At 46.6% G+C, this 21,387-nt stretch overlaps 1 protein-coding gene across 2 annotated transcripts; it reads right to left on the reverse strand.

The window, feature by feature from the left end:
- Positions 1–1,238: 1,238 nt before the first annotated feature.
- Positions 1,239–21,310, reverse strand: poln (polymerase (DNA directed) nu). Of its 2 annotated transcripts, none has more exons than XM_052071853.1 (26): positions 21,104–21,310; positions 20,293–20,386; positions 19,518–20,215; positions 19,400–19,452; positions 18,732–19,091; positions 18,417–18,577; positions 18,222–18,334; positions 17,904–18,034; positions 17,779–17,838; positions 17,646–17,706; positions 17,451–17,515; positions 15,885–15,968; positions 15,361–15,456; positions 15,227–15,283; positions 15,093–15,149; positions 14,373–14,438; positions 12,657–12,705; positions 10,676–10,753; positions 9,238–9,349; positions 8,245–8,321; positions 6,963–7,094; positions 5,340–5,450; positions 5,145–5,223; positions 4,652–4,719; positions 4,513–4,574; positions 1,239–3,185 (listed from the first exon to the last, which is right to left on the reverse strand). In XM_052071853.1, exons 1-26 carry the CDS (start codon positions 21,183–21,185, stop codon positions 3,111–3,113), a joined length of 3,081 nt encoding a protein of 1,026 aa, XP_051927813.1. In that variant the 5' UTR covers positions 21,186–21,310; the 3' UTR covers positions 1,239–3,110. The 2 variants fall into 2 exon arrangements, with proteins under 2 accessions (XP_051927813.1, XP_051927804.1); XM_052071844.1 differs by having other exon boundaries at positions 18,732–19,097.
- Positions 21,311–21,387: the final 77 nt, after the last annotated feature.

Here is a 21,387-nt window from a genome sequence, read left to right on the forward strand (position 1 = left end):
TACAAGTGGAAACCCAATGCCAAATGTGACGCCGACCGCTGCAATTTGTATATCCTCATGTGGCGATATTTTGTCCACAACGTGATTATTTAGGAAAAATCCTGCCCACGTGCCAACGAATCCAGCAATAAACACAAGTAGGCAAACTCCAACATACTTTCCACATGGATTTTGTCATCATAACACTGAATTGATCTCCCTGACACAATACCGCTCACACTTAAGGGGTGTTTGATTGTACACTTTTTTTTTTTTGGTCGGCATATGCGCAACCGCATGTTTGTAAAAATGTCAAGAACAAATGGTGGAATGGAAATAGGAGTCCGAGCAGACAGGAAAGAAGATGGCGTGGGAGCACCCTTATTCTGACCGCTTTCGTCACATCCTTCAGGATGAAAAAAATTGCGACTCCTAAGGTTGTAGCTTCCAAATTTGGAATCGCTAAGCTTGCGAGTGCAAAACTGTAAGATACGTTTCATGTAAATAGCATCCGGGGCTCATTTTGATTCAAATTGTACATTCAAAAACATGCAAATTCTATTTCAAAGATATTAAGGGCACAGATTCTTCAGTCATGATTGGAGGAGTGATGCTTCAAACTAGCGCGGGGACAATTAAGAAAAAGATTCCACCTAACTTGTGTCGTGTTTTTTTTCCCCCTTTAGTCTTGCGCCTTAATGTGCGATTTTTTTCCCAAGGTCCCCCCACCCCCAAATAAAGTAAACTGCTCTCCTTAAGCACTGAACTTATCAAAACAGTATATAAATAAAATATATACTGTATGTATCTATATTTAAAATAATGTCTACCCACGGAACAAAATGAAGCAGGCCCCTGCCCCCAAATCGCAGCTTTGGCAATTTGAAAATCGCATTTGAGTACATTGCAAGGTATCGATTTGACTTCAGCCTTTGTTGAATGTCCGCCTTCCTTTTCCTGCCTGTCTGCTTGCACTCTGGAGATGTCAAAAGTGAGCTTAGTGCAGCTCCCCCCCCCCAAAAAAAAATCTGTGTCCAGCAACACGCCCTGTCCTGACTGCTGCATGTTGCTGGGAAACGAGCTCGCGCGCGGCGCTGCGGGGAACAGATAGGCAGCCGCGCTTTTTCGGAGGCGGGCGGGTCAACCAGATGGCTGCAATAGAAGACTGCAAGGAGGGAATAGCTGATGGATGGTGGGATGGAAAGGCCTTGGGGGGGATGGGACTGCGGGAACTTTGTAATTGGCGACAGGGGGTGGGGGACGCACTTATGCTACGGTCTGGAATTTGAGGGAAGGGGCCCGCCGTCGTCGCTGGAGGCAAGGAATAAATAGCACCTGAGGCCCGTTGACTAGTTTACGAAAGGGGAGGAGTCGGGAAAGGGAAGACAAAGCACAGTTACATTCGGGGATGGGAGTGGCCAGTGGGTACGGTGAAAACGTACTTTTTGTTACACGACATCAGTTCTCTGTCTGTCCTTCATGCTGTACCATCACACTGGAAAATACGATCTGTGACTATGAACCCGGTTGGAAAAAAATATATATGTACCTGTATATATCATTTTTTTTCCCAACTGGAACACTGTACAGGTGTAAAGTTGGCATTGCGATAAATGTGGCTGTACATACATTGATATATTGTATCAATTAAAAACATGCATTAAGCCTGAACGCCTTTAGACCAGGGTAATGCTTTGTCATTTGAAAAATCTGCATTTGTCACACTGCACGATGACATCCAAGTACTCACGGGTTTTACGGTTGCCATGGCAGCAGGGGGCCAGTGGCTCATTCTGTTGACCGTGCCAAACGGATCCGTCTTTCTCCTGACGTAATACGGTCGCTGCAAAAGACCAACGAGGTGAAGTCATTCCTTTGTCAGTCATTGTGAAGGCCGGATTGGGGAGTGTTTGTTCTACCTGTCTGACTTGGGACACCCCTTCTCCAAAAAATGCAGAGAGCCCTGAAGAATGTGCACATGCCAGTCTCACACTCCCCTCTGCGGGGTGAGGAGGGTCGGAGGGGGATCGGGGGGGGCTGTTTCAATTCTTAAACCAACAGAACAATGAGAGGATAGACAGCCAGATTTCCATAACACTGTCCAGTGCACGGCCCGGAGCGCTGCTCGGAGAGAGACGGCTCATTCCAGAAAAGAAAAGGGAATTGATGATGAAAGAAGCTTGCCACATTGTAGCCACTTTGGGTTGAACACAGAAAAGTCGACACACCCCTGGTCAAATTAATAGGAGGCACTAGCATGTAAACGGAGGATGGTGAAAGTTAAAAATGATATATCTTAGTCTTTTTTTTTTTTTTTAAATACAAAGTTTTTTTTAAAAAAGGCATTTGAACAGGGGTGTGTAGACTTTTTCTAGCCACTGTTATTGCTTGGACAAATCATGACAATACAGTACTGTATTGCTAAAAAGCGCGTGCACTGTGGCCTGCCTGGCAGATAGCGAGTATGCGTGCGCGTTTGCAAGCGTGTACGCGTATTTGTGGAATGCGTGTGCTAGCGTGAGCTGCTCCAATCAAGACAAAAGCGGCTCGAGCCAAGTGAGTCCAGTTGGAGGTGGAGGGAGAAAGGAAAGACAAAAAAAGAAGATGGGCTCAAGGTAGAATTGTACGCCTGTATTACGCGGGAACGTGCATGCTCGGTTCAACAGGCAAAGTGCAGAACAATTATCCGAAACCGTACAAAAAAAAAACACGGAAACAAATCATCTATTAAATAGCAATCATTTCATCATGTCACGCAACTATGAAGGGGGCGGAGAGGGGGGGGAGGATGAGACATTTTTGGAAAGAATTCAAGTGGGTATATTATCGAACATGCGCGCTTTATAACAACGATTATAAATAAACAATAAACAATCTCACTCATTTCAGTAACGTGAGCGCGTGTGAAAGGCAGACGACAAACTGGTGCAATCCAGTCTACGGCTCCTGCCGTTGCCCCCGGAGACGGATGGAGTGAAAACCAGTGCTGGGAGCAGCTGCCAGGTTTCCATGGCGACATGGATGCTGGACAAATGAGCTGAGGTGTGAAGAAAAAAAAAAAAAAACGTAGCGAAGGAAAGCCTACAAGCTCAAACATTGGAACGTGGAGAGAGATAAAAGACCAAAATGAGCTACGCTGGTGGCATGTGCAGCGCAGCCATTGAACCCCAGGACTTGCCACAGGAGACTGCCACCTTCAGGGGGACCTGCGAAACACACAAACACACGCACACAATGAACGTGCGATGTAACGACAGCCGAGCCCTGCGTACTCGCGGCCCACCACCTGCGGATTCATCTGTTTAAAAAAAAAAAAAAAAAAAGAGAACATGAGCGCTGGCGTACGTGACCTATTTTACTGCCCACGCTGCTTTTCTCACTGATTCTCTTCCATCTGTGCTAGTTCACGCGAGGTCTTAGGGAAGACGCTAATTTTCAATGAGTGAAATTTTGGCCTGCCTGAAAAATCGGTGCAGATTTTCAACTCAACATTTAACGGAAATAATGAAGACGTACCGCTTCACTCTAATTTGAAGGTGGGGTTTTTTGGTCAGATGTTCTGAAGGCTATATCATGCAAAAAAAAACCAAAAAAACATTCGCCCAAGAGGTACCTTAAAAAAAATAAATAAATAAAGCTCAATCTCTGAATGAGTGCATTAGATCGATGTAAGAAATAACCATGACGAGTTAAGAATAACGATAGCAACTATTGTTGTGTTGACTGTAGCCCGAGTACGCAGCTCGGTATTTTCCGGCGAGGACGGAAGTTGTCGCTCCCTCTTTCCAAGCTGACTGATGAAAAGGCTTTGAATGTTGGTTCAGTGGAGGACCGCCGCGCAAGACTGAAGTTAATTCGCTACCAAAAATGGGATGTCACTTTATCGCATTTTTCTACCTGGTGTACTCAAAGCGCTTGAGGCCGTTTTCCTGGTGTGCCTCCTGATGACACAACGTTAGGAGCAACTGGGGGGTCTGTTTCTTGCTCAAGGGCACTTCAACATGGTCGCAATGGCCGAGGATCGAACCCCCTAACCTTTGGGTGAGGGTGGGGTGTGGTGGGGGGGCGATTGCTCTACCACGCCAAAAATCTTAATTTGCAAACAAAATTTCAAAACACGCAACCATAAATTCTGAAATGATGACAGCAAAAATGATTGTATCATGAGAACAATGTTTTTTTTTGTCACCAAAACCAACACTTTTATGGGAAACACTGATCTTGTTTACAATTTTTTTTTTGGTTTAAATTGCAAATCCATTATTTTTGTTTGCAAATCTCAGAATTCTCCCCCTTCTGTCTAATAGTACTGCGATTTATCCATTTGTGTTCATATTGTGTTTAATTGAAAGATGTTTGTTGTTGTTTTTTTCTCTTTCTCCTTTCTTCTTTCTACATACATTCTTGCTGCTGGAGGCTGTAAATTTCCCCAGTGTGGGACGAATAAAGGATATCTTATCTTATCTTATCAAGCGGAGCCATGAAATAGCCTGAACACTCAGTTCCGGCGTTCCTTCGCTTCTCTGCACTCACATTAAGATGGACTCCCAGGTGGTGGCTGTGGCTCAAGGACTCCATGCTGCGCTTCACCAGAGCTGCGCACGGAAACATTTTTCAGGTTCAAGTCTTCTAAAAAAGTCAACGCAATCCTTCCAAATTCCAAAGTAGTCACCAGCAAACTCTTCCACCTGCGCTTGCTCCACTTCAAACAGGAGTTCATCACTGAAATGAGCCATCAGCCTACAACACAAGACAATCATGGAGAACCAATGTTAGTCATGCCTCCTGCTCCACCGGAAGCGCCTTCTGGCCTTTGTGAACAATCTGTCGGCTCGGGTGCTCGTCTGGCTCTTCATCGTCGGCGGCCCAGCTCGATGGCGGGTTTTGACAGTATGCATGCGAGTAACGTATTACCTCTTATATGGAGAACGGTGCAAACAGGTTGAGAGTACAACCTAAATCGAGTCAAATAGCTAACCCAGAACCAACTCAAATGCGGAGTTATTTTGGAGAAAAGTAATTGGGTAACGGTAACTAAGAGTACTCCGATCTGCTCAAAATCAAACAGCTGGCCAGTGAATGGTGTCGGAAAACAACCTGGTATTTTTGTTAGGGTGTATCCGCCCCTGCAATAAACGGTGGTTCACTGTTTTGATGAGGCCTACCTGGCAGAAAGCGTTTCGGAGGTGCAAAGCAGTTCGGATACTTGGATCATTGCCATTTTACACAGGTCGGCCACGGAACCTGCACAGAAGCGCGACGTCAAACCTTTGCAAAGTGTCCGTTTGCAAACATACAGTTGAACATTTCTCCAGGGGAAGCAAAAGGCGACGGACATTAAAAGCGAGAGTTTTACCGACCTTGCAGCACAAAGGCCACAGCCTTCTTCTCCGATGGCGAGCGTAGAGCCGTGTCTTTGGAAAGGATATGTCGCAGGGGCCGCCGGCGGCCCGTGAGGGAACACGCGAAAGCTGTGGACACAATGTGGACATTTTTTTCATTTTTCTGCGAAGACCTTATTCATGGTGCGGAGGGCAGCGCGGCGCGCTAGTGGTTCGAAGAGGTTGGGGAATATGGCCTTCGTGTGTGTGGGGTTTGGATGTTCTCCTTGCGCTCGCGTGAATTTTCTCCTTCCGCATTTCAAAAAGCCTGTTTGGTGCTTGGCCCCTCCCCCACCCGCTCAAAGGTTCCCCACTCGCCCGTGACCCTGCTGATCACGAAGCTGTATAGACAATGGCTAGATGGCTGGATTGTGCAGGAGGAAAGTGGAGTGCGAATGCAACTAGGATCGATCATTCCGCATGCGCTCTACAGGTACGTGAGTTCCCACAAATGTGAAGTGCCACACGGATGACGTACTAAACCACGATCACAAGCAGGGATGTGTCAATTTGGACACACACACACACACACACACAGCAGAGCAGTGCATTCCAATAGTGGGACAATGGGGCACGGCCTGACAACTAAATCCCTCCAGTATCCCTTTACTGTGAGGAAAGTCAACCGGGCCATGAAACCTGAATGGTCCTCTTCCCATTAGCGCGCGCACACACACGCACGCGCGCACACAGACACAATCTCATGGCCAAATACGTAGGAAGTGAGCTCACAACAGATACCGGCAAACACAAAACCCCTCCGCTGACCCGTTACAACTTGCATGGGGCCCTATGGCCACGGTCACGACCTTTGCGCCGGGCCCCAGTGGCACTGACGGGCGGCGCGCTTTGAGGCCGCAAACGTCGCTTCCATGTTGTGCGCTGGGCGTGGCTGTGAGTGACGCTGGAATGTGCTTGCTGACACTGTATCATCCCCGTATGTTATGTATGGAAGTGCACGCGTGTGAACCAAAAGGGCTTTCCGGAATCTGCCCGAGTCACACACAGGAGAGCGAAAACGGAGTGAATCCGCACGTGTGCACACACGCACGCACGCACGCACGCACGCACGCACGCATGCACACAAGCACACGGATTGGCTTCTTTGGCCAAGTGCAGACTTGCCAGCATTTTGTGTGGAAACTGGAATGTTTTCCAGACGACCTGTTAGTGGCGGGGTATCCGCTGGAAGACTTCCTCAGCCAGTCTGAGGGTACATTTTGCGACATTAGCACGAGGGCTGAACCATTTGGAAAAAAACAAACAAATTGGGAGCCTCCCCGCCCTTCAATATTGTAACTGTGATTGATTTTCCAATTCGGATGGGTCAAGTCTGAGGGACCCAGCTAGTTGCTGCCCGATTGTTGACACACTTCTGCTAAGTGCAGCCTGAACGGTATTGTTATTGAGTCAATCGAGTTCAAGCCTCAGGTGTGCTGCGTTGGCAGTTGAAGTCCAATATGCAGTAAACAGTATTGACCCGCTACAGTTTATATTCCTCCCGCCAATGCGTGCGCATCCACTCCCTCGGCTACGATCATTGCAAAGTGTTGGTCCTAAGCAAGATCAACCTTGGGGGTGGGGAAAGAACAAACGTCGTACCGTGCTCGCGGCACTGCTGCGTAGTCATCAGGATGAAGTCTTTCACTTTTGGGAACTTCAGGAAGAAGTTGTCTTGGAATCGGCGAGCCTCCGGCAGCGTTACCCCCATTGTGTTGGCTAGGCAATCGCGGCCTGCGGAGGAACACATAAAGGGACGAGGAATATGTCAACTCTGCGATTTTGAGAGACATTGGGATGCAATGATTAGTGTCCGACCAATCAACTGGAATCAAGTGCTGACATGATATCTGTATCAGACAGTCATTTCGTTTTAAAAAGGCAACTATGGGCACTGTCAAAGGCGTTTTGCATCGTTTGTTAGCATTGAGCTAAGTGGACTTTCCTGAGAATGGCATGAAACAACGCAGACACTTGTTTGATGATGTGATCGGTATTTTCCAAGTGAGGGCAATGACGTTCACCAGACTCTAAAGTTCTGCTCTGTCAAAAAAAAAAAAAACGACGTTTTGTATCTAATCAAACTACAAAATCAGGTCACTTGTATCTCAAGGCACGACTGTAGTTGAGTGCATGTGTGTGTGCGCACCCATTATGTGTGTCGCAGAGATCTGCCCCTCCTCCCTGGCCTGATTAGTGTCCTGCAGAGAATGCTCCATCTTAGTATTCCGTCTCCATGGCAACACATCCCTGCACCAGGAGCCGTCTGTCTATGTTGATCAGGAGTTCCTTATATTTATCTTCTCATTTGACCCCCGCCACCAACCCCCCTAGACTGGGCCCCATGACCCCTTTCGCCAACATTGGCCCTCGTTCCTCCTTCTGACGCAGTTCTTTGTCTGTTTTCCAGAAGCTGCTTTTTAACATTGCCCATGATAGAGGCTGTGTTTGTGCGGACAAATTGATAGCGATGACACGGGCCAATATTGACGTGGTCTATGTTGCAGGTCGTCAAGATGTCATGAACAAGAGTCCATGTGCACCCATGAGGGGAAAAAAAAAAAAAGACGCGCACGGCTCGTCTTTTTTACAACATGACATGAAAGTAACGCATTTGTGCAACATGTGAACTGCTTTCATCTTGGCTTTTTTTTTTTTTCCCATATGCCATGAGTCAAATGGCAGCGCGGTGAATAACGGTGAGCGAACCTGCCTCACGGCTGAGAGTTCTGGCTTTGAACCTCTGCTCAGGTCAACCTTTGTGGAGGTCCATGTTCTCTGCCACTTTCGACCATTTCGGGGTGTACTTCACCTTTTACCCAAAACGCAGCCGAGGCCTTCAGTCGCCCACGTCTAATAGAAAATCGAGGCGGTTGGTACTAACCTTTCCCATACAAAATGGAAGACACGATGCGCTTGGCTTGTTCAATCTCCTCTGACGTCACGGCATGCTTCCGCAGCCTGAGGAGCAGACAACTTCAATGAATCGCAATCACATCACGTTGAAAATCCAATGTCAATGGGACAGAAATGATCCGCATTTTTTACAGTGAAGCCATGTCCATGGGGATCTAGATTATGGAAAGTCATTAAGGCAGGGAGCGAACGTCTCTAGCGGTCGGAAAGAGACAGACGCAGAGATGCACTGTGAAGCATCCGACAGGGTGGGACGACACCTCGCCAAAGTAATGGTTGATGGACCTTCACCATGAGACTGAATTTGAAATCCGGGGACCTCCCTCGGTTGCCACCGCTTGGCCGAAATTTGATGTGAAACGTCAACAGCGTTCATCTTCTTTGTTCAGGATGCGCAACATCACAACGGGATTTGTTCTTGCATGGACTTCATCTGAAGAGCATGCGAGGGAGGATTTTAAACGTTGGATTTGTACTGCTGTCCCATGGCATGACATCATTGCCCGTGAATTTTTTTGAACGGTGGCTAGTCAAACATAACATAAATTTGACACCTGTTGCATGAGCTAAAAAAAACCTCGGGGCAATAAAAAGGCCTTAAAAGGGTCCCAAAGTTCAATGCTAAATGAACATGTGACCTTTAAACCTTGACTTGAGGCGCCCAGGATCAAGGCTCTCACTGTTCAATGAGATTAGACGGATGAGCAAAAGCACAGGAGCCTATCCCGGTCGGAAACTCTTCAAGTAGATTTTGCAAAATCCCGTAAAGTACAAAGAAACAGAACGGATTCAATTAGCACTTACACATTCAGCGTTGAGTTATCACAGCCACAGATAAGAGATTGAAGGAAAAAAAAATTGCTGAGTAGGCTGTACCAAACCTTTCTCACGAAATGCTGCACGTTGCGCTAATAATAATAATAATGCCAATACAAAGCCTTGGAATCTGTGTGGGACCCACCATTCAGAGGCCAAAACAGCATAGACGTCAGAGTCGGTGTTGGTAAAAAGGTTGATCAGTTTGTCGTCGCCGGAGAAGTGAGCCAGGAGTCGCAGCTCCAGTTGGCAGAAGCCTGAAAATGGCACATGTTCATTGACTCCACGATACAGTCGGGGGCCTCAAGTCGCCGACTGAATTCATTCCGTGACCCCGTTTGTAACGAGAAACAATCGCGTAACGGAGATCACGTTTCACATTGAAATGAACGGAGAATGCAATGAATCCGTTCCGGCCTCCAAATTCTTTGGACAATTGAAAATATATAAATATATTTCATTTCTAATTTTAAATCTGCACAATATAAATAGAAGTGAGATAACACACTAAGCAAACATAAGCGCTTACTGCAGTATAACTAAGTGAGGAGTGTAGGAGGACAACTTCTCTTCCGTTGAAGAAGGGTGTCCTTCGAAAATATCATCAAAATCTAATTCTGACATTTTTTCCCCTTGTCTGTCGATGTTCTAATTACTTTTACAGAAACAAACAAACAATCTAGGGAAACTGGACTGTTAGCCGGATTTATTCGGGTGTTGCTTTTTTTTTTAATAAATGCTTGCACATCACTCCATTTGCTGCACTTTTTTTTTTAATCATGGCAGATGAAAACTCACAAGTCTAAGTGGACCATAAATCAGAGTGTCCATTGTTGAGGCGGCCGACCGGAGCTGTGGCTGTAAGGGGGTCGGGCGCAGGTTGTGGCAGCAACCCACAAACCTGCTAGCGGACACCAGCGGTGAGGGATGCCGTAAAGCCGGTCGGGGATGAAAACCTGCCCCAAGTATCTCAGGGTCTTGCTCGCATGTGAGGGGAGGATGGAGTGGGAGGTCAACAGACAAAACGCTGCATCTGCGGTGATGCGGGCTCTCGATCAAGCCCATTGTGGTGAAAATGTCTATGAGTGAGTTTTGTGTCGCACTTTCCTGCATTTTTGGCACTTTTCTTCTGCCTTTCTCAGAAGAATGATTCAAATCATAAATAGACACAGCACATCAGCCGCCTGGCCCGTGGGGAAAATGCCATCGTTGTAAAATTGTCCCTGAACAAAGCAGTGTGCATGTGACTCGAGAGGGACCGGTCGTGTGTCTTGACGGTTGGGAGGCATAACATTCCCAAACGCGTGCTGTAATGCGTTTTGACGTGCCTCCGAGTTGAACCGTTCCTCGGGACACTGGCAAGTGGAGAGCGCGTTCTCATCAGTTTGTGAAGGACACGAAGAGGGTGGCCAAGCGAGGGCTTCCCTGAAGGTATTGCTTCCATGGCAACCCGACTGACTCCACAATGTTCCGGATGCAAAACTGTGTGGACGCTACCACGGCTTTATCTCTCTGCTTGTGTAAGGATGTGATGCTCTCGCGAGCGTATCCGACACTGTGGCTGGGAGTGCGTCTTACTTTACCTGCGGCGACAAAGGTCCAGCCTTCTTCAGAGATGTATACTTCTCGAGGATTGAAACTCATCACATCCAGCTCACCGCCTGTGGAGTTTAAAGTCAGAAATAACTTTCAAACTGTGGTGGGAGTGGAAATACTTAGTTACTAGACTTAAGTAGAATTTTCTGGGCTAGTTCTTTTTTTTTTAGCCGACGTGTCATCGGTTGTTTCTAGGATGGTTGGCTGAGATGGAAAAAAAATAAAAATAATAAGGTCTATAAGACCAAAACAGTTGGGACGTTGTGTTAAACACAAATCAAAACAGAATTACAAATCATGTTCAATCTAGATTAAATTTAATTCACAACAGAGAAGGGTTTTTTTTTATGTAAGTGATTAACACGATTGTTTTTTAGCAAATAATCATTCACTTAAAGTTTTATGGCTGCAATGTGTTCCAAAAAAGCTGGGACAGGTGGTAAAAAAAAAAGACTAGCAAACATTGTGGAATGCTCATCAAACACCCGGGCCCGGTTCACCTCTTTGTGAACACTGGCGCGTGACCATTGAAAATTGACGAGGTTTGCGAGGAATTTAGGCATTTCATCATCTACGGATATCATCAAAAGCCCCAGAGAATCTGGAGAAATCACTGCATGGAAGCAGTGAGGTCAAAAAGAGCAACACTGAACACTCGTGACCTCTCGGGCGTCAACGGATCAACGGAACGACATCAATGTGTGGTGGACATCACCGCAAGGTCTCAGGAACACTCACTTGGGTGCGACATCCAGCAGGGCAACTTCAAACTCTACTATGCAAAGCAAAAGCCGTTCATCCACAACAAGAACAACGGATCTAAGAGGATAAGAACCACCCGGATTGTTATGGACGTAAAGTTCAAAAGCCAGCAACTGTGATGGTATGGGGGGGCTGTATCGTGTCCCGTGCGGACACCGCTTCCATGTCGTACGCTGGCCTCGGTGCTGATGATGCTACATCAGCATGACAATAACAACAACCACAAAACGACATCAAGGAGTAGTGACGGTGGACGTTAGAATGCCAGGGTGCTGACGGAGGGAAAGATGGGATGGGCGGAGCAACGGGGGATTTGATGACAAGTAGGCTTTGGGCGGCAAGCAGAGGTGCTGATGTTAGCGCCGATCAATCACTCCACACACACACACACACACACACACAGAAAAAGAGCTGAGTGTGGCCATGCGTGTTGATGTGGCCTGGCCTTGCCGACAGATGGAGGAAACCATTTTGGATGCTTTATTCCTCCACAAACAGATCGAGTAAAATGTTTGTGGCGTGGATCCGAAATAGAAATGCACAAAGATCACTCATCTTTATAGTAATAATAATAATAATACATTTTATTTATAGGCGGCCCGGTAGTCCAGTGGTTAGCACGTCGGCTTCACAATGCAGAGGTACCGGGTTCGATTCCAGCTCCGGCCTCCCTGTGTGGAGTTTGCATGTTCTCCCCGGGCCTGCGTGGGTTTTCTCCGGGTGCTCCGGTTTCCTCCCACATTCATGGCAGGCTGATTGGATGCTCTAAATTGTCCCTAGGTGTGAGTGTGAGTGCGAATGGTTGTTCGTTTCTGTGTGCCCTGCGATTGGCTGGCAACCGATTCAGGGTGTCCCCCGCCTACTGCCCGACGACAGCTGGGATAGGCTCCAGCACCCCCCGCGACCCTAGTGAGGATCAAGCGGCTCGGAAGATGAATGAATGAATGTTATTTATAAGCGCCTTTCAAGACACTCAAGGACACTGCAGTCGAATGAGCAGATTTTACGATTGAGTCAGGGAGCCAAGATTGCGATAATGTTTGGACGCAATGCGTGTCTAATTAATTTTGTAAGACTTCATTAAATCTATCAAGTAATAAAAGACACAAAATATTTGGACGATTCAAACATTTACAACAAATCAATTACCCTTAGTTGGATTTAAAAAAACAAAGTGGGCCGTATATGGCCAAATGTGCTCCTTACCTTTGGCATGCGGCATCAGGGTAATCTTAAGCGGAATGGTGTCGAAGTTCTAGTTTGAGGGAAACAAACAGTAAGTGTGGAAGAAAAACAGATACAGACTCCTCTGTAAGCGTCCTCCGATTGGATGGACCGCTCAATAGATAAACTTACAAAAAGCCAGGTACTAAAGATTGAAATGTGACATTATATTGTTCATTCAAGCCAAATTCAAAGATGTGCCTAATTTTAATAAAGGTTGGGAGAAAAAAATGCACTACACTGCGTGTATGTGGTGCATGGAAACATCGGCACACACAAAAAAAACTCAGTTAATGCCTGTCAAAGACAGTAAGCATGTCGAATATTTGTAAACTTTTGTGAAATCAATTCTCGAGAATTGGTTGTGCCAATGTTGACATTTCACTTTTTTTGACATGAGGCCAATTAAATGTCATTTGCCTCGAACATGTACTATGTTTTTTTTTTTCATATTTCAACTGATGTCAGAATGCCAGTGTAGTTCATTCTAACTAATGGAATCTGCAAGCAGCAATGGAAGATGACACACATGACACCGGATATCGTTTTCTTCGAGACTTTCCGGCGCACCTTAAAATAGCAGCAACGGCGGTCTAATCATTAGCCCAGCCTTGAGGAATCTTAAGAAATATGCTGCACGTACACACGATTGCACGGGCAGCCATTTTCCCGCAAAGCAAGCTTAAACAGGAAGGGGATCGGTCACACTGCACGCCCTCTGATGTCAAGAGGGGGACTCGAGGGGCGACGATGTCCCCCCCCCCCATCCGTCGTTACAAACGCGGATGCTGTGCTAAAGAAACAGATCCATCGACACGCGCTGACTTTGACCCTCACAGTGAGTTTAGGTTGATGTCGTCTGGAGAAGGCAGGTGAGGGAGCAATACTCTGCTTCCACAACTTATGTATTATTCAGCAAACAGAGGGAGGGAGTGACAGAGGCGAGGGTCGGTGAAGAAGGACTGCAGAGGCGGGGCGTGGACACCACACAACAATGCAAATGTGCAACGGTGACACTTGGAGGCATAAAAGAGACGGTCGGGGGAAGTTTTAAATTCAATCAACGCAAAGGTGACTGACAACTGTGAGGACCTTTTTTAAACAGAAGAAGCAAAAGTACTGGAGGCACATAGACATTTGTATTTGCTTCATGTTACAATTGCAAATGCTAAAGCTTTGCTTCGCATCAGCAGTAAAATTGATGCTGACCTCGCGATTAAAAAAAAAAATGCAGTTGGGTGGGAGGTAGTGGGCACCATGACTCAGGGCGGGAGCAGTTACACTTTGACTTGCAGGAGATCTAAAAACAGATCAAGCAGGCGAGGGTGGAGGGTCGGGAATCTTTCCACAGCAGGGGGAAAAAATAAAATAAAAAAGGGAAATGCTTGAAAACGGAATTTGGGATTTGTTTTTCCAAGATCATCGTTGAGTACACGTGCAAAGACCGAGAACTACTTGGGTGTGCTCCTCGACTTTTGGGGCCACGGCTACAACAGCAGAAGTCTGCTTGTTTGCGACTGACTTAAATGCTCCGCAGAAAATATGTAAATGAGATGAATACAACGAACCGCCATGCACGTCCTTGATTCCCTGAGCATACTAGTATTTACTGCTTAGGTAAGATTAGATTTACAGACATTTAATCGGCTCAATGCTGGACGATTATGAATTGAGGATAGCAACACGTTTTGCACTTACGGGGTTTGCCGAGAAGATTCTTCCCATCACATCGCTGGTCTGCGACCAGTTCGGGGAGATGAAGCCCTGTGGAGTTTTCAAGCGTGAACGGGGAGGGCTCATCTTTGTTTACACACTCAACTCAACTCAAATGAATTTTTAGAGCATTTTAAAACAGCCACCCATGTCGGCAATGGACATGTAGCAAAAATAACTCATACAACAAACAATAAATGAATAACAAAGACGGTAGAAAGCACAAAAACAGTCAAACTAAAAATCAAGTCTCATGCGGAGTCAAAAGCCAAAGAATAAAAATGGGTTTTAGGATTGAGGTTTATAGGAAAGGGCCTCGTCCCCTATGAGCCTCAGCTTAGATCTCGGTACCTCAACTAGTGCCTGGTTGTCAGACCTGAGGCACCGGGCAGGTGCAGACGAGCTCAGAGAGGTAAGGTGAGGTGAGGCCATTTCAAGATTTGAAAACAAATAATGCAATATTCAAAAGAACTGTATAGGGAGCCAGTGAAAGGATGCCAGAGTAGGAGTCATGTGCTCCTTCTTACGAATACGGTCAAGAGGCGAGCGGCAGCATTCTGGACCAACTGGAGACGCTGCATGGAGGATTGGCTGACTCCAAAGTAAAGCGCATTACACTAATCCGGCCGAGATGTGCCGAAGGCAAGAATGACTGTTTCAAAGTGCTCACGAGAAAGGAGATGTGCCGGGGCCAAGGCGGCTCACCTTCATCATCATGTATACGTAGGTATTGTCGACAAAGTTCGTCCTGGTTTTTTCAACCTGACGGATACAATTCACACCATGATGACTTGCAGAGGTATCCAAGTGTAGGATGGTGACACCCAACCACGACATACTTCTCTGTACTCTAAAATGATCTTTGGTAGAGGATGCACATCCTGGTACATTTGCAACTGCAACAAATACAGAGGATTAGTTTCTCCAAAAAGATTTCACTCACTTGTTTACAAAGGTAAGAGTTGGGCTGTACTGTATGAGATGATGCGGTATCCTCCCGCGTGGCCATGTACTGAGGAAGCATCTTCTTGTTTAGGCGCTCATGCAGGCGCAGTTTCTCAAAGAGAACCTTTGAATATAAAAAAAAACAACAACAACAACACCGCGGCCTGAACAATCGATAGGTTTTTAAAAAATATTTTTAAGCTGATGTTGATATTTGGCAGGAAAAAAAAATCCAGATCACTGATTAATGGGCCGAATAATTTCAAAATACAGAAAGAATAAAATACAATTTTGGGCATCCCATAACGCATACAACAAATATATGAAATATGAATTACAGACAGAGAATTTGACTGTTTTACAAAAAAAACTGCCCTTATTTTTTTCTTCGCGGGATGTTTACATTTGTTATGTTGGGATGTGTTAATGTATGTACAGCATATAGAATAAATGTTGAAGAGAAAAATTCTGGGCCAATTATTCTGTCAGAGCCAAAACAACAGTCAAAAACATTTGCGCTCTGAGCTGTCCCACACACACTGAGTGACTGACCTGACGGATCTGGATAGTGCTGGTGATCAGGAAATATTCCCCAGCAGCTCGATGGGCGTCCTCCTCCAACTGGTTCATCTTAGTCTGACAGAAACAGCAATGCAAAACAAAAACAACAATGAGTTACAAAATGAGATTTGTTGTGTAGTGTTGAGGGAAGCCTAAAACACAAACACGCGGCCTTCCCACCCCAATGGAGACATTTCCGATTTGAGCCCAAAATCTAAAATATGTTCTTTTTCCCACCTCGGAGCAAGTACCAGGCTGCCTCGTTAATTTTAAATATGAGCCCTTCGGGCGATTCATTCAATGTGAGCGCACACACACGCAGGCAGCCTTAGTAGCAGCAGAGATGACCTTGACAGCTCAGCTCCAAACAACTCGTTGAAACACACTCAACTCAGCAATTTGGCCGTGGCAGTGATGCTCCTTCTTGACACACACACACACAAAGTTGACATGCTTTTTATAGAACCACAACAGCCAATCCTCCATCAAGCGTCTCCAGTTATCCCAGAATGCCGCCGCTCGCCTCTTCACAGGTACTCATAAGAGGGAGCACACAACTCCTACTACGCTTCGCTGGCTCCATATACATTTTAGAGTTCTTTTGAAGATCCTCCTATTTGTTTTCAAATCTTGAAATGGCCTCTGTGAGCTCCTCCACCCCCCTACGCACCCGCCCGCTGCCTCAGGTCTGCAGACCAGATGCTATTAGAGGTACCGAGAACTAAGCGGAGGCTCGGAGGTTGATTGAGACTTTTCCGTTGCCAGTGCCTCTCTTTGGAATGACTGGACCTCCCGCTCAAGGTTTGGCAAGCCCCCTCGCTGCCCATCCTTAAAACTGGCCTTAAAACTCATTTTTATTCTTTGGCTTTTGACTCAGAGTAAGACTTGATTTTCAGTTTGACTGTTTTTGTGCTTTCTACCGTCTTTGTTATTCATCCATCCATCCATCATCTACCGCTTATCCGGGGCCGGGTCGCGGGGGCAACAGCTTTAGCAGGGAAGCCCAGACTTCCCGCTCCCTAGCTACTTCTTCCAGCTCTCTCCGGGGGATCCCGAGTCGTTCCCAGGCAAGCTAGGTGACATAGTCTCTCCAGCGTGTCCTGGGTCTTCCTCGGGGTCTCCTCCCGGTGGGACATGCCCGGAACACCTCACCGGGGAGGCGCTCAGGAGGCATCCGAATCAGATGCCCAAGCCACCTCATCTGGCTCCTCTCGATGTGGAGGAGAAGCGGCTCGACTCTGAGCCCCTCCCGGATGACCGAGCTTCTCACCTTATCTCTAAGGGAGAACCCGGACACTCTTTGTTATTCATTTATTCATTCATTCATTTATTCATTTATCCTTTGTTGTATAAATTCTTCTTGCTTCCACGTACAGCACTTTGTCGACAGCAGCGGTTGTTTTCAAGTGCGCTAGAAATACACTTGAGTTGAATTTAGATTGACATCCCTGTGAGGACGCACAAAACACGACGAGGCGAATGATCGCGGCCGTATTGAATCTGCATCGCACGGCCGTGGAAAATCAGCGATGATGTAACACTCGTTTCTCTGCTTACCTTGAGCAGATCTGACTGACTTTCCAAAGCATCTTTGTCCATCTGGAAGCATTGGCTCTCCATGGCTGAAACAAAACAAGCACGACACATTCACAACTGTGAAATAATTCCAGAGCACACGTACAACAAAATGATTCGTGCGGATTTGTTGAGGGATTGTGGTTTTAAAACCGCCGAAGGTCATGAACCAATCACCTGCTAGAACTGGAATCATTTTCAGCTCGATATCACAGTAGGTTTTCCAAAGGCCCTGCCACTGGCAACACACATCAACATACCGTCTGAGCATATGGGACTGAGAGTCCAAAACAGCGACCAATCTTTTTACTTGTATTTCAGCACAAAGCTTCTTGTTCAGGTAGTAGAGGGAATAGAGCTCTGACAAGACCTGGGACAGAAGCATGAATTGCTCAGTGGGGTCCACAATGACAAGATGCCCTGAAAGAAGCTTACGGTGGCGGGCGTCGCAGGGGGCAGGTTTTTGTGTGTGTGTTTCCAATGAAGGTCCCGGTAGCAGGTGCAAGGATCTTCAGGGTCCAGGAACCACCCCGACACATGAGGGTCCTGGAAACGGCAGCCTGACACTACGGAGAGACAGAAAGGCTAAGCAACAGCTTCCTGACTGATCTGATGAGATTCGATCGCGATATGAACAAATTAGTGTGACGTTATCTAGACCAGTACTTCTTTCCTGGGGATCAGCCAGCTGACCCAATAAGTTTGAGAACCCCCACCCCCCGTCCCCCCCATTTAGATGCTTGTTTGCTTTACCTTGTTTCCAGCTGAAGTGCGGTCTGCACAACTGGAGAGTTACGCTGAGCAAATCCTTGGCTCTGTAGCACACTGTGACGCCAGCTCGCGACAGCATCTGCTGCAGCAGGTCTCTGCGGCACACAAATGTCAACGAAAAGCCAAGGAAAAGAGACGGCGCTCCGCGCGCGCGCGACATGAGGCACTAAAGCATACCTGGTGAAAATCTGCTGCTCAACCTGTACCGAACTGCAGGCCAGTTGATGGTACAGCAGGAGGTCGTTCTGGCTGAGCGAGTGGCCACGATGGCAGCTGTCCACATCGTTTATGAGAAGTAGGAGGAGGCCAGACACTGACAGCGTGAGATTCGGTGGACTCTAAGAGAGGCACCGATTACATTCGAGAAGAGTAAAATTTCGGCCAGGTCATGTTAGGACTGGCTGACGAGACGGATGATTTGAGACGGTCGTTGTAAATCTGAGATTTCATTTCAAGGCTGTATCGCCCGCCCCCCGCTAAGACCCTGCTTACTTGCTCCGACTGCAACTGTGTGGTACCATCTTGGAACATCAAGGTTAGCAGTAGTGCCCTGGCCTGCTCAATGCTCTCCAACATCTTCTTTTTCTCTTCCTGGTTCAGCGTCTCAGTGCTCTTCGTATTAAGGTCCCTGGTCAGAATTCCTCCCGGCGAGTTCATTTTGGAGGCGCTGGTGGAGGCGCAGGCGCTCTCCCTTTGCCGGGCGTCCTGCCAGAGCATCCGGTCTTGTTTCGCCCTTTGAGTGCGAGTAGCTGGTTTGGGGGCTGATGATGGATGGTTGGGCTTCTTTCGAGAGGAATGGCGTAGCTTCATCGGTGGAAATTTTTCTGATTGTCGCTTCAAGGCGGAGGTATTCTGGCCCTGAATAATCAGAAAAAAAAACATGCTGTTAGCACAGGACTCACCTGGTGACTTGTGAAGGAGTTAACTGAGTACTCGCACTGTTCCCAGAGTCTTTTCAAACGAGTGTCTGCACTGCTACTTTAGTACATTTGCTTGGTCCTAGCGCCTGCTATCTTAAAAACTCACTACTTATATTGCATTGACTTCTGTGTGCATTAGGGAAAGAAAAACCCGAATCCATTTCAAAGCAACCATTTTGAATCTCATCTTTGGAGTCCACGTGTTTCCGTAACGCTGTTCAGTTCCGAGTTGGCACTTACTTTGATTCTCTTCAGCAATATGCTTCTTGCGCGGCGTTTTCTCCGTGGCTTCACTGAAAGAGAGAGAGCATGTCTGTCGATATGCAGATTTACTGCATATGTGGCTACTCGCGCTTACCTGTATCGGTATGGGATTGTGTCTCCAACAAGTTGGAGTGGTCCATCAGTGGTTTTCTCTTGGGGAATACGACGTTGGTTTTGGAACTGTCGCAATCAGGTTGCGCATCTCTCATCTTCAAACTATGCTCAAAGTCGGTCTCTTCCTTTGGCTTATATGCACTCTCTGGATACATCCTCAGATCCAAGTCAGTTTTGAGAGGCAAGTGGGTGGGGGTTTTCTCAGCATCTTCCCAGGCATAATTTGTCCAGGTCAAGTCCTCAAAAAGATCTTTGACGACGCTATCCGCAAAGCAATCTATCTTCATTCCCGCTGAAGGTTTCCCACAATTCATTATAGTGTGACTGGCCTTGCTGGCAATGTCCTCCTTGGTGGGCAAGCTGAAAGTAGCACAGCCCTCAACCGTAGGAGGAGGACTCCTGACGATTGCGCCACACCACATAGGATCGTTCTCTCCCATAAGCATGTTTGTACTCGGGGGAGCCTCATGGAAGTCATCATCTTCCCGTTGGTCAGTTGGCCATGTCACAATCGGAGAGTACTCTTTGGAGGTTTCATCCAGCCACGTGAATCCGAAATCAGCCTCCGCAGCCGCTGAATCCATCGCTGTATCGGATAGCGTCCGATGGACCTCAACATGGCAGCCGTCATCCTCTGAAGAAGGATGGCTGCTGAGGAACTGTGGCCCACTTGCACTGCTGGGAGACAATGACAATGACAATTTTTTTTTACCACTGTCTTTTTGACACAAAGACGTTTGTCATTCGTCATTTACCATTGTGCAACCATCCTTTCCCCCACCGTCTTCTTCCAATTGATGGAAACACCGGCCTCCAATTGGTCGCTGGGATTCATCGCCACTGGTATTTCTCCAAAGACAGAAAAGCGCAAAGAGCAATAAACGAAAATCAGAAATGAAGTCATTTTACTTTGGATCTATCTTCAGAATTGCAGCAGTGTACGAGTGACAATGATTTTGCGCTCTTCTCAAATTCGGACTTTTTTGCACAATATCCCCACTTTAACGTTTCAGATCATCAAACAAATGCGAATAGCTGACAAAGATGACTCGGGTAAACATAAAATGTGTTTTTAAATGGTGATTTCATTTATTCGGGAAAAAAAAATATTCAAAGCTACCTTGCCCTGTGCGAAAAAGTATTTGCCCAGCACGAGGGTCATGGGCGCGCGCACTGGAGTCTACCCTAGCTGTCTTCGGGCAGTACACCCTGTACTGGTCGCAAGCCAATCGCAGGGCACGCATTGACAAACAACCATTGACACTGTGGGACAATTAAGAGTGTTCAATTAGCCTACCGTGCATGTTTTTGGAATGTGGGAGGAAATTGGAGTACCTGGAGAAAACCCACACAGGCCCGGGATAACATGCAAACTCTATACAGGAAGGCCGGGCCGGATTCAAACCCACGAACTCTGCATTGTGAAGCAGACGTGCTAACCAGTCTATCGCCGTGCAAAAATAAATAAACAAAAAAACGTGATGCAGCACAGGTAGGGAAACTGCAATTACTGTAAATGGGGGATGGTGGTATTGCATAACCAGCTTGTTTATCTTCGCATCTTACTCTGACTTTGGTTGATTTCTGGCAGAGTATCCTGGAACTCCTGCTCTTCAATGGAAAGAAGTCCAGTGCTGCATTTCTCCATCTTGACTGCACAATTTGTTGTCTTTTTTTTTATAATCTACAACAAAATTCACAGCCATCTTTATTGGTTATATGCTGAAAACACAAACAATTTGTCACTTCAAGTTGGTGTCTATTACTCCTTAGCAAAAAAAATATATATATATATATATATATATATATACATATACACACATACACACACACACACACACACACAGAGC

The sequence above is a fragment of the Hippocampus zosterae genome, chromosome 1, assembly GCF_025434085.1.
Source record: "Hippocampus zosterae strain Florida chromosome 1, ASM2543408v3, whole genome shotgun sequence".
Lineage (NCBI taxonomy): Eukaryota > Metazoa > Chordata > Actinopteri > Syngnathiformes > Syngnathidae > Hippocampus > Hippocampus zosterae.